At 39.2% G+C, this 14,347-nt stretch overlaps 1 protein-coding gene across 1 annotated transcript in view; it reads right to left on the bottom strand.

Annotated features, from left to right (window-relative positions):
• The window catches only part of LOC128688118 (proteasome subunit beta type-7-like), a 75,742-nt gene that overhangs the window by 31,991 nt on the left and 29,404 nt on the right, over positions 1–14,347 (bottom strand). Inside the window, exons 3-4 of the mRNA XM_070086582.1 lie at positions 13,614–13,747; positions 4,954–5,125 (exon numbers count right to left, since the gene is read on the bottom strand). Of these exons, the coding sequence (XP_069942683.1) occupies positions 4,954–5,125; positions 13,614–13,747 (306 nt within the window). The remainder of the gene's footprint in view (positions 1–4,953; positions 5,126–13,613; positions 13,748–14,347) is intronic.

Below are 14,347 nucleotides of genomic sequence, written 5' to 3'. Positions count from 1 at the left end.
GCCCAATGTGGGCAGGGTTAGTGGCAGCCCAAGGTGCCTAGCTTCTCCCTCTGAGCCCCGTGGGGGCAGGGAATGGAGCTAGGCCTGGGGACAGCTGGTCCCAGAAGACGAGAAGGTACTTGTATCTCCTCCCATGGCAGACATTGGTCTGAGACACTCCCTCAACAGGGAGCTAAGACCGGACCACCTCTTAGAAAAGGCCCGGGATAGGTGATTATACCAGTAAATCTACAAGAGAACAGAGAAGCTGCTCGAGACACTTAACTCAATGGCCAAGGTGCACTGTGTGCCAGCTTCTCTCAAGGCAGATATGTCATCAGGTTGGTGCCTCTATATTCACATACTGTGTTCTCGCATCACACACACTCAATCAGCATAAAAAAATTGTACCCCTGGTGTGATTTTAAGCAATTTTGAAATCCATGTGAATATAGCTAAAAACACTGAACTATAGTCCAGTAATTTTTTTTAGGCATGAAATCTTCTAACAAAAAATGGATGTGATGAAACTGTTTTTTGGATGAACTATTTTCCATAAACCTTAAAAAAATCCTGTATATATAGCTTTCATAGACAGGTTAGAAGATATCTGATAATATAAGTGAGCCGTAAAATATGCTTCAAACGTCAAAGAAATCTTAGTAAAATAGTATATTATAAATGTATAGTGTACAATGATGAATATATATCACAAATATAGAATTAATGATAAAAATAGGACATTGTATAATAGCAAATTCACATTAAGTGAATCCAAATAACTTGAGGAAAACTGTATTACATATCCCTTACTGAAAACGTTTTACAATGCTTGAATCAAGTTCTATAAGAAATCAAGATTATGAATGTAGAGTTACTAAGGATTGGAAAACTAATCAAAACAGTGTTTTCCAAGCACGGTATATAAAACAATAAGAGAAAAGTGGTGTTCACCTAAAATAACTCTGGACAGCTTAATGACAAGAAGGAAAAGCACCACCATTTTTAACACTTTTCTTACTGGTCATCACTTAAGACACCGTGAGCCTAGTAATTAATTATTACAGTGGGCCCAAGGAAAATAAATTATGTAATTATCAGTTTTTTTTTCAAGGGTTCTTAAAGAGTGCAAGATGGAACCTTGTAAACCATTAACTAACCTTTAAAATACATCACAGGTGTAGTATCTGAGATGCAGAAAATAGCTAATTTAATTCTTATCAAAAAGTTCCTCTGTGTGTGTGTGTGTGTGTGTGTGTGCGCGTGTACTCACCTAGTTGAGGTTGCAGAGGTCGAGTCAAGTTGCCTGTGACCAGCCTGCTTCAGCCTGAATCACCATACACCTGTTACAGTATCCTGCTATGGTTATACAAGCTACAGCAGTGAGGCGAGGTTTTTTAGCGAGGTTTTGCATGTCTCGTGTGTCCATACACCCTAAGGCACCCGGCTCAGGCAGGTAGCTCCCATACCCTAAGATCCCACACACCTCCATCAACTCTCTCATGCATTGTTCAGCTATTAACCCTTTCACAGTCCAGACCCCCAAAATTAAAACTGCTCCTAGTGTCCAATTTAAATTAATTTAAAAATCTTATAAAATGGCAGAGAATCTTCTTTTGAAGGTAATGATACCAAAAGTATGAAATTTGGTGGAAAACTTATGGAATTACACAGACACAAAGTTAGCAGTTTGGGCACAATTTAAGCAACAATGATTTTGCCCACTTTGAGTCCTATTTTAAGCCAATTCCATTGTTCATTTCAACCAAATTCTTAACTATTTCCCTTTCATGTCTTCCATTCTATTGACTGAGGACAAGAAACCCTCCATTCAACTATCAGAACCACCCTATATAGTGCACAGAAGTCAGTAATTTGTGCAATTTTACGCAATTCAAAAAATTTCAATTTAAAAAGTGAAAAATAAACACTGCAGACATTCCAGGCACTAAAACAACATTTCCTCTGTTTATTAATCACACCTCCAGGCCTCTTCTATATTACACTTGCACTCCAGTTGGAATTCATTACAAAAAATTTAAGATTTACTCTTTTTTCAGACAAAATAAAACCATGGTCATAATTAACAGTAAACCAATTTCCATTTTCGCCAACTTTTTTTGTCAATATTTTGGTTCCATGTTTGTCGATTTCCTCCATTTTCGTCGATGGTATGGAACCTGTCCAGTGCCCAGCATGCACACAAAGCTGCCTCCCACATGCATTCTCAGGCAGTGTCTCGTTGTTTCTTAGTGAGTGAACATATCCTGTGAGGTCAAACGAAACATTTCTTAATAATCTGTTGTTTTTGGCCCTTTTTTTATTGTGTGTGACTGCTAAATAAGCCACCATGGCCCCCCAAAAAGCTCCTAGTACCAGTCCTTTGGTAAAGAAAGTGAGGAACACCATAGAAATAAAAAAAAAATCGTTCAAAAATACGATAGTGGCATACGCATTGCCAAACTCGGCAGGATGTACAGGAAGGCACCATCAACGATCAGCTCCATTGTGGCAAAGAGAAAAGAAATCATGGAAGCTGATGTTGCAAAAGGGGTGAATGCAATAACCAAACAGAGATCCCAAACAACTGAAGAAGTGGAGAAATTGTTGCTGGTGTGGATCAGAGAAAGAGCAGGAGATAGTGCTGTGCAGTCGATAATTTTTGAAAAGGCAAGGCAGTTGCATGATGATCTCATGAAGAAACTGCCTGAAACAAGTGCTGATGTTGGTGAATTTAAGGCCAGCAAAGGCTGGTTCGAAAAATTCAAGAAGCGAAGTGGCATACACAAGTGTTGAAAGGCGTGGTAAGGGTGCCAGTTCAGACAAACAAGCGGCTGAAAAATTTGTGTGGGAATTCAAAGGTTATGTAGAGTCTGAAAAATTCCAATCCCAACAAGTGTTCAATTGTGACAAAACAGGCCTCTTTTGGAAGAAAATGCCAAAGAGGACCTACATCACGCAGGAGGAAAAGGCACTCCCAGGACATAAGCCTATGAAAGACAGGCTAACTCTCTTGTTGTGTGGTAGTGCTAGAGGGGATTTCAAAGTGAAGCTTTTACTGGTGTATCACTCTGAAAATCCCAGAGTGTTCAAGAAAAACTGTTGTCAAGAGTAAATTGTGTGTGATGTGGAAGGCTAACAGTAGGGCATGGGTCACCAGGAAAATTTTCCTGGAATGGTTCAATGAAGTGTTTGGCCCAAGTGTGAAGAAATACCTCCTGGATAATAAATTGCCACTCCAGTGCCTCCTGTTAATGGACAATGCCCCTGCTCATCCTCCAGACTTGGAAGACCAATTGTCTAAGGAATTCAGTTGTGTAACAGTGACGTTTTTGCCTCCTAACACCACTCCTCTCATCCAGCCCATGGACCAGCAGATTAGTGCAAACTTCAAAAAACTCTACACCAAAGCAATGTTTCAAAGGTGCTTTGACATAACCTTGGACTCTGAGTTCTGGAAGAATCACTTCAATATCTTTCACTGCATAAGCCTTATAGATAAGGCTTGGCAGGGAGTGACTTCCAGGATGATGAACTCTGCTTGGGGAAAATTGTGGCCAGATTGTGCCCAAAAGAAGAATTTCGAGGGGTTTGAGGCTGACCCTGTCGACCCTATACCTGCTGTGCAATCAACTGTGGCACTGAGGAATTCCATAGGGTTGGATGCGAGTATCAAGGATGTGGAAGAGTTGGTAGAGGACCACAATCAAGAGTTGACCACTGATGAGCTGCAAGAGCTTCATCTGCAACAGCTACAGACCACAGCTCAGGAAATTGCTTCAGAGGAGGAGGAAGAGAGATGGAAGAAGGTGCCTTCTTCAAAGATCAAGGAGATTTGTGCAATGTGGACTAAGGTGCATTCATATGTAAAGGAACATCACCCTGAGAAAGCAGTTGCAATCTGTGCTGGTGACTTTTACAATGACAATGCCATGTGCCATTTTAGGCAAATCTTAAAGAGATGCCAGAAACAGACTTATCTGGACAGATATTTTGTGTGACAGGGGTCCAGTGACTCAAGCTGGTCCTAGTAGCATTAAAAAACAAAGGAGGGAAGTGACCCTGGATAAGGACTTGGTACCTCAAGTCCTTATGGAGGGGGATTCCCCTTCCAAACAATAACCTCTCTTCCCTCTCCCCTCCTTCCTGTCTTCCATCCATCAACAACAGCCTTCAATGAAAGGTAAGTGTCAGGTTGAATGTTCATTCTTTGTGCATGTAAATCTATCTTTAAATTAAAAAAAAAAAAATTTTCTTAATACTTCTGGGTGTCAGGAACAGATTAATTGGATTTACATTATTTCTTATGGGGAAAGCGGTTTCTGGATTAAACACAAAAACCGAGGGTCCACTGTAACAGAATCAAGACTCAAAATCCATAACAGACCAGGGGAAGGGGAAGGGGGCTGTTACCTATCCTCAGAAAAAGTGGCAAAAATCGAGTATTTCCAGTCCTAAAACCAACTAAATTCCTCTATTTCAGCAGTATATCTTCCAGTCTATCAAATGATACCAGGAAACAACCAACAAAACCATTCAAAGTTGCTATTTTAAACCAAATGCAAGGGCAGAACTTAGCTTTTCCCATCATGCACCATGTGGGGGCAGGATTTTTTTTTTTTATACAGTGCATACTCACAGCACAGACCCATTCTCTTATATCTAGGCCAAAATTTACTACTCACAACTTACCTGCAAAAGTTGTAATGACACATTTGCAAACAAACCAAGGTATGAGTGAGGACTGTAGCCAGCTGGCCCAGTGGCTTACATGCTGGCATGGAATTTTACAACTCACTCGCAGCGAGTTCAATCCCCACCTGTACCGTGGTCAATCTGCGAGAGCCAAGCTCAAAATGTAGATCCACACGAGGGACCCTAGCATCAATAATGTAGATCTAAGGGACACTGAAATTGCTAACAATTTTGTGATGTTACAACACAGTCAACTATACTTGAAGACATAAAAAGTACTTGCCTCCATATTTGGCTTCCAACGACTTTCAAATACAGACATAGCTGCCAAGGATCCTGAGCCCATTGTGGTGTATGGAAGGCGATCAGTGGAGCCATGAGGATGGATTGAATAAATGTGAGAATCATGCTTGTCAACACCTCCCAGCACTAAAGCAGCACCTATATAACCCTGCAAAAAGATATTACATATTACAAATATATTAATTGGGGTACAACCACTGGTAATATTCTAAGGGCCTATAACTTCATGGAAAATTTTAGCCTCTCTGAGTCACTTCAAATGTGCAATTACCTTAGCCTTGACGAGTTTTGAGTAGTTGCGACTTGTATGTATTATTGCTATAAGTGTGTAGGGGGATGGGGCAGTTGTGCTGTGGTTGTCATATATGATACACATCATTCAACCTAGAAATTATGTAATTTACATGTTAACATGCACCCTATTAAACCCCAGGCTATTTTCAAAGTTGCTATAATAGCCGAGTTATCTCGTGATGTGCATCATGGCATAAGTGGAGAAGTGCGTGTTATTAGACAAACATTTTACCCAGGGGGCTAAGTCATCAGCGAAGCAGGGCTGTATCCTGTAGGTCAATGCTTACTAGGAAGGCCACGATCAGGCACTAATACACTACAAATTAGCCAAAAATATACAAATATGATAAATCTGGAAACCTGTAATATTCAGTAAACCTAAATATACTCTTAATAATCAAGGCAGAATATTAACAATAGATAAAACTGAAAATTTTAGAAAGTTTATTTAAGAAATAAATAGGAAATAATCATATCAGAATATATGCTTGATGCTGAAAAGATAAGTAACAGCCTCAATGTCAGAAAGAAGATGAAAAGCAAGAAAAATCTGCTGATGAAAAAATTGTGTGTAAATGGCAGATAGGAGCTCAGGAAATCAATTCAAGACTAATGTACTTTGTTTTTCTGGGATGTGTATTAGTGGAAACATGACAAGGCAATACGTCAGGAAGAGAGCTAGAGTCAAACTTCTGTGTTTTGCAGAAATATTCTACAACTAGTGTTGATGTGGGTGAAAGAGAAAGCTGGAAATCTGTGTAGGAAATATAGTGCAGATGTGTCCAATGATCTAGCAGAGGAATCTTGAAAATAACTTTCCAACATTTCAAATGTTTAACCCTTTGAGGGTCGACAGGCCCTCTCCGAAACTCGTTCTCAGGGTCAGCCAAATTTAAAAAAAAAAAAATAATTTTCTCTTATGAAAAGATAGAGAATCTTTTCCCGATCATAAGGACACCAAAAGTTTGAAATTTGATGGAAAACTTATGGAATTATGCTCTCGCGAAGTTAGCGGTCTCGGGGATATTTACGCATCGGCGATTTTGCCCACTTTGAGCCCCATTTTCGGCCAATTCCACTGTACTAGTCGACAAAAAACATGAATATTTTGCTAGAACTCCATTTTTTCTACCGAATGGGTGCAAGAAACCACCCATTTATGAAATTCAACTATCCAGTACAGTGGTCAGAATTTAGCAATTTTGCCAATTTCATACAAATTTCAAAAGATGCCAATTTCCGAATAGGGTCCAGAATAAACAAGAAAGACATTCCTGACACTAAAATGACATTTCCTCTGGTCATTAGTCACGTCTCAAGGCCCCTCTTATATTCTTTTGCTTTCCACTTTGAATTTTTATTCTCACAAAAAATATAAGACTTACTGTTATGCAGACTACTCCATTAGTGTAAAAAATGGTATAAATATTATTGGCGCACTTGTGAAAGAATATTAGATTCACCAGTGATGTGTATTGGACCATTGGCACGATTTGTTTACTTTTGAAATTTGGTAAAAATCGAACATTTCTGCTACTTTGAGCTCAATTTCAAGGTATCTTTCATTGTAAAACCAGTCAAAATCATCTCAATTTCTGTAATATGTCTTCCATTCTATAAAATGAGACCAAGAAAACTAGAATACAACAATAAATACCATATGAAAATACAGTGCAAAGTCGCTGTTTTATTCCAAAAAAACAGTCAAAGTTTTTTTTTTCTCATTATGCACTGTGTGCTGCAGAATTTTTTTTAGACTGTGCACACTGACCACATAGACCCATTCTTTCATATGAAGGCCTACCAGCTTTCTCTCACTAGATTTGAGGGCGCTAGAATTTAGGCGTACTAGTATGTCAAAAACCCTGGGTCGTAAGCCGTACTAGTACGTCCAAAACCCTCAAAGGGTTAATAAATGTATGGAAGAGGGTAAGGTACCTAGGGATTAGCAGAGAGCATACATAGTTCCTTTGTATAAAGGCAAAGGGGACAAAAGAGAGTGCAAAAATTATAGGGGGATAAGTCTGTTGAGTATACCTGGTAAAGTGTATGGTAGAGTTATTATTGAAAGAATTAAAAGTAAGACTGAGAATAGGATAGCAGATGAACAAGGAGGCATTAGGAAAGGTAGGGGGTGTGTGGACCAGGTGTTTACAGTGAAACATATAAGTGAACAGTATTTAGATAAGGCTAAAGAGGTCTTTGTGGCATTTATGGATTTGGAAAAGGCGTATGACAGGGTGGATAGGGGGGCAATGTGGCAGATGTTGCAGGTGTATGGTGTAGGAGGTAGGTTACTGAAAGCAGTGAAGAGTTTTTACGAGGATAGTGAGGCTCAAGTTAGAGTACATAGGAAAGAGGGAAATTATTTCCCAGTAAAAGTAGGCCTTAGACAGGGATGTGTGATGTCACCGTGGTTGTTTAATATATTTATAGATGGGGTTGTAAGAGAAGTAAATGCAAGGGTCTTGACAAGAGACGTGGAGTTAAAAGATAAGGAATCACACAAAGTGGGAGTTGTCACAGTTGCTCTTTGCTGATGACACTGTGCTCTTGGGAGATTCTGAAGAGAAGTTGCAGAGATTGGTGGATGAATTTGGTAGGGTGTGCAAAAGAAGAAAATTAAAAGTGAATACAGGAAAGAGTAAGGTTATGAGGATAACAAAAAGATTAGGTGATGAAAGATTGGATATCAGATTGGAGGGAGAGAGTATGGAGGAGGTGAATGTATTCAGATATTTGGGAGTGGACATGTCAGCGGATGGGTCTATGAAGGATGAGGTGAATCATAGAATTGATGAGGGGAAAAGGGTGAGTGGTGCACTTAGGAGTCTGTGGAGACAAAGAACTTTGTCCTTGGAGGCAAAGAGGGGAATGTATGAGAGTATAGTTTTACCAACACTCTTATATGGGTGTGAAGCATGGGTGATGAATGTTGCAGCGAGGAGAAGGCTGGAGGCAGTGGAGATGTCACGTCTGAGGGCAATGTGGTGTGAATATAATGCAGAGAATTCGTAGTTTGGAAGTTAGGAGGAGGTGCGGGATTACCAAAACTGTTGTCCAGAGGGCTGAGGAAGGGTTGTTGAGGTAGTTCGGACATGTAGAGAGAATGGAGAGAAACAGAATGACTTCAAGAGTGTATCAGTCTGTAGTAGAAGGAAGGCGAGGTAGGGGTCGGCCAAGGAAAGGTTGGAGGGAGGGGGTAAAGTAGGTTTTGTGTGCGAGGGGCTTGGACTTCCAGCAGGCGTGCGTGAGCGTGTTTGATAGGAGTGAATGGAGACGAATGGTTTTTAATACTTGACGTGCTGTTGGAGTGTGAGCAAAGTAACATTTATGAAGGGGTTCAGGGAAACCGGCAGGCCGGACTTGAGTCCTGGAGATGGGAAGTACAGTGCCTGCACTCTGAAGGAGGGGTGTTAATGTTGCAGTTTAAAAACTGTAGTGTAAAGCACCCTTCTGGCAAGACAGTGATGGAGTGAATGATGGCGAAAGTTTTTCTTTTTCGGGCCACCCTGCCTTGGTGGGAATCGGCCAGTGTGATAACAAATAAATAAAAAATTCTGGCGGCTTCAAATCAAGCAGGAGAAAGCTGGTAGGCCCACATGTGAGAGAATGGGTCTGTGTGGTCAGTGTGCACCATGTAAAAAAAATCCTGGAGCACGCAGTGCATAATGAGAAAAAAAAACTCCGACCGTTTTTTTTTAATTAAAATGCCAACTTTGTGGTCTATTTTCGAATAGTATTTATGGTTGTATTCTCGTTTTCTTGGTCTCATTTGATAGAATGGAAAACATATTATAGAAATAGAGGTGATTTTGATTGATTTTACTATAAAAAGAACCTAGAAATGGAGCTCAAATTAGGGGAAATGTTTGATTTTTGCCAATGTTCAAAAGTAAACAAATGATGCCATTGTCCAATAAATGTCCAACTAGCCATTCTAATATGCAGTCATGAATGGGTTGATGTTATTTATACAATTATTACAGTATTGCAGTAGTCTGCATAATAGCAAGTCTTCTATTTTTTGTTTGAATAAAAATTCAAAATAGAAAGCAAGAGTAATATCAGAGGGGCCTGGAGACATGACTGATGAACAAAGAAAATGTTATTTTAGAGCCAGGAATGTCTGCATTGTTCATTCTGGACCTTATTTTGAAATTGTCATATTTATTAATTTCCATGAAATTGGCCAAATTGCAAATTTCTGACCACATTATTAGATAGTTGAAATTGGTAAATGGGCAGTTTCTTGTACTCAGTCGATAGAAAAAAATGGAGTTCTAAAGAAATAGCTATGAATTTGGGCGACTGGAACATTGGAATTAGCCGAAAATAGGGCTCAAAGTGGGCGAAATCGCCGATTTGTAAACAGCGCCGAGGTCGCTAACTTCACGAGAGCATAATTACGTCAGTTTTCCATCAAATTTCGTTTTTTTGGTGTCATTACAATCGGGAAAAGATTCTCTATCATTTCATAAGAAAAAATAATTTTTTTTTTTTTAAATTTTGCGACACCAGGAGACACCTCAGGATTGGGGGTTGCGACAGTCAAAGGGTTAACAAGTCGGCCGTCTCCCACCGAGGCAGGGTGACCCAAAAAGAAAGAAAATCCCCAAAAAGAAAATACAGTGGACCCTCGACTAATGATGGCATCAACTAACGTTAAATCCGGCTAACGATACTTTTAACGTTAACATTTTGCCTTGGCTAACGCTAAAAAACTCTACTAAAGATATTCGTTCTCGGGTACCAATTAATATCTTTAGTCGAGGGTCCACTGTACTTTCATCATCATTCAACTCTTTCACCTCACTCACACATAATCACTGTTTTTGCAGAGGTGCTCAGAACACAACAGCTTAGAAGCATATACATATAAAGATACACAACATATCCCTCCAAACTGTCAATATCCCGAACCCCTCCTTTAGAGTGCAGGCATTGTACTTCTCATTTCCAGGACTCAAGTCTGGCTATATAAAAATAACCGGTTTCCCTGAATCCCTTCACTAAATATTACCCTGCTCATACTAACAGATCGTCAGGTCCCAAATACCATTTGTCTCCATTCATTCCTATCGAACACGCTCACACACACCTGCTGGAAGTCCAAGCCCCTCGCCCACAAAACCTCCTTTACCCCTTTCTTCCAACCTTTTCGAGGACGACCCCTACCCCGCCTTCCTTCCCCTACAGATTTAAATGCTCTTCATGTCATTCTACTTTGATCCATTCTCTCTAAATGATCAAACCACCTCAACAACCCCTCTTCAGCCCTCTGACTAATACTTTTATTAACTCCACACCTTCTCCTAATTTCCACACACCGAATTTTCTACATAATATTTACACCACACATTGCCCTTAGACAGGACATCTCCACTGCCTCCAACCGCCTCCTCGCTGCATTCACAACCCAAGCTTCACACCCATATAAGAGTGTTGGTACTACTATACTTTCATACATTCCCTTCTTTGCCTCCATAGATAATGTTTTTTGTCTCCACATATACCTCAATGCACCACTCACCTTTTTTCCCCTCATTAAATTCTATGATTAACCTCATCCTTCATAAATCCATCCGCCAACACATCAACTCCCAAGTATCTGAAACATTCACTTCTTCCATACTTCTCCTTCTCAATATGATATCCAATTTCTCTTTATCTAAATCATTTGATACCCTCATCACCTTACTCTTTTCTATGTTCACTTTCAACTTTCTACCTTTACACACACTCCCTAACTCGGTCACTAACCTTTGCAATTTTTCTTTAGAATCTCCCATAAGCACAGTATCATCAGCAAAAAGCAACTGTGTCAATTCCCATTTTGTATTTGATTCCCCATAATTTAATCCCACCCCTCTCCCGAACACCCTAGCATTTACTTCTTTTACAACCCCATCTATAAATATATTAAAGAACCATGGTGACATTACACATCCCTGTGTAAGACCTACTTTTACTGGGAAGTAGTCTCCCTCTCTTCTACACACCCTAACCTGAGCCTCACTATCCTCATAAAAACTCTAAACAGCATTTAGTAACTTACCACCTATTCCATATACTTGCAACATCTGCCACATTGCTCCCCTATCTACTATCATATGCCTTTTCTAAACCCATAAATGCAATAAAAACTTCCGTACCTTTATCTAAATACTGTTCACATATATGCTTCAATGTAAACACCTGATCTACACATCCCCTACCCACTCTAAAACCTCCTTGCTCATCCGCAATCCTACATTCTGTCTTACCTCTAATTCTTTCAATTATAACCCTACCTTACACTTTATACATGTACATACTAGGAAAGAGGGTATTGCACCAGGTGAAGGCTGTGAAAACTTTGGGTAGTTTTAAAACAGGCTAGACAACTCTGAATGAGAAAAGTTGCATTTGAAAAGAATCTGCTGGCCTAAGCAGTGTGCCTCCATTCTTATGTTCTTATGTAGTTGGTGCATTTAAGAGAGGAAGGTCCAGTAGGCTAACTGCAATGCTCAGCTACCTGGAATGTTGATTTGAGAGTAGAGATGAACAAGTGTGCTAGACTGAAATTTTTTCTTATTCTTAGTATGATGTGGGCAAGGGGCAAGGCTAAAACTGGCAGCCTTAGAGCTGCTTCTGAACACTTAATGCTGGTATGCTCTTAACAGTGTCTGCAGTCAAAACTGGAGCTGCTTCTAAACACTTCCTGCTGGTATGGCTCTCTTCAGCCCATTCCCAGTCCACAAGATGACTGCGTGTTCCTATGCACCAAACAAACGTTTTCATTATTCATATGGCTGGAATACTTGTGTTCATTAACATGAGTTTTGAGGTCTCCCCCCAGTTTCTTGTCAGGTGGACACAATGTAAACATAAAATAGAGGACCACTGCAGCAGGTCTATTGGCCCAAGATGGGTAGGTCATTTGTAGTAGTTTGAAGAACATACATTACGAAGATGTTCAGTCTTAGCCTTGATTACTAGTACCACTCAATTTACGACCTACTCAACATACGACCACGTGTCTGGCAGCAGGGCTGGGTGGGCCGATTGGAGAATATGGACCCTAACATTGAACGATTTGTCAAGATTGAAAGAATGGTACAGGACGCAATACATCCATACAGAGAAATTTACGAAGAACAGAAAAAAAGGAAAATTCAAACAAATCTCAGTATGTTTATCAAGAAGAGTGCTTCCCCACCTCCTCCCACCCCTACCCCTTCAGAGGAAGAAAGCATAGACGATCCCCAACCAAGAGCTAGAGGGCTGTAAATGTGTCCAAATCTTTATTTTTATTTCATGTATATTTCATTAAAACTTCCACGAGTTTCCTTTATTTCTATTTTTTTAATTTATGTAATTTTTATTTACACTGTTTACAGCTTAGCTTAAGTTATTTTGTACTTTTCTGTTCATGCATACGAATGTTTTCAGTTTTTTACATTTGAGGTGAATTCAAACACATTGTTTTGTATGCAAATGTTCTCGGAAATAAACAACTGTTTGTGTTGTACACAGTGTTTCTCCTAAACCTTACAGCATAAAACACAGTACTAAAAGCATAAAAAGTAAAAAATGAAATATAAAAATAGAACAATAAAATAAAATCATTACAATAACTGATGTTGATATACAGTAGTAAAATAATTAGTAAAAAGTAACATACAATACTATGCAGGTACGTACTTTATATAGCAAAGGTTTGACATTATGCCCTACCCAGTATGTCGGCAATTTTCTAAGGTTCGACTTGCGTCCATTTTGACTTAGGATTGGTTGGTCGAAACCAAGCTCAGTCGCAAGTCGGATGGTACTAGTATTATTAATAATAAAATATGTAACACTCTACGAAAGGTGTCGGGTCCCCTAGCTGAGATCCACAATAAACAGTAATACATACTGTACAAGACATGTGCACCACTGTACTGAAAAGAAGTACATATCTGGTGCAGCAATGGCCAGTAGGTTACCTGTAATGCTTCCCTGTGAGGCTTAGGTTAGGTTGGGTCCCTTAGGTTACATTGGTGTCAGGTCAACCTTATTTTATGTAACCAAACATAAAATGATTTAATGTAAAATAAAGAAAACAGCATCTGAGGAAAATAGGAAGGGTTAAAAAACTGATGTTGAACACCATATCAAAAAACTGATGTAGTAAAATAAAAATGGGTTGGACTGCCACAGTGCTTTACATACAAACATGTTGCACAACAATGTGCTGGTGTATAAAGTATATCAATGTATGATATCTCTATGGGCAACCAGTACTATCTGGTCCACTAATTTACAAAATAAGCTAAGAGAAATGGATAAATTAGATAAATTCCAAATCCCCAGCTCACTTGGTATCGAAATAGCATCTGTTTGAGCATGCGGTTAGCTGCAACAACAGGTACTTGGCGACCAGTGTTGAGGCGATGAAGCTCCAACTGACTGGCCATTAGCTGGGTGGTCATCTCCAAGTCTGCAGCAGTGCCTGCAAATGCAATAAGAGTATTAACACAAGTGTGATTGACAATCTGTTGTAGCAAATAGTAATTGTGTGTTATTGAAATGAATGTTACACAGTTCTATCAACATTGTTACAATTAAAATATTCTGAAATTTCACTTCTAGAAAAGCAGTGTTACAAAAAATGCAATTTCTAATAAGCTTACAGATCTCCAGTGAATACTAGAAAGGACTGCCCTTCTAGCATCCAGCCTGTTACTGGGTTTTCGTAACAAGTAGTCAGTATCCTTGTCCAATTATCCATTAGAATTCAATAAGAATTATTAGTGCTTCAAGATTGCAACTGGTAGGTTACTAACTAAAGAAATTAAAATTTAATAAATTTATTAACAATCAAGATGTCTAGGAGTATATTATCAAATTAAAATAAATTAATCAATTTAAACAAATTACATGTAATAATAATCACTTCTCTCGTGTACAGTAGTATTGTGCTGAAGGCACATATCACATCTTTATATCTTAAGTACCGTCTGGTACCTTAACCTTTAATAATACAATATACAAATAAGTTTGTGTGTATGTGAGTAAGTGTTCTAAGTAGTTCGCTATGTCTCACGACTCG

This window comes from Cherax quadricarinatus, chromosome 19, assembly GCF_038502225.1.
Source record: "Cherax quadricarinatus isolate ZL_2023a chromosome 19, ASM3850222v1, whole genome shotgun sequence".
NCBI classification, from domain to species: Eukaryota; Metazoa; Arthropoda; class Malacostraca; order Decapoda; family Parastacidae; genus Cherax; species Cherax quadricarinatus.
Note: the sequence above shows the minus strand (reverse complement) of the source record. Positions and strands in the feature narration are given on the sequence as shown.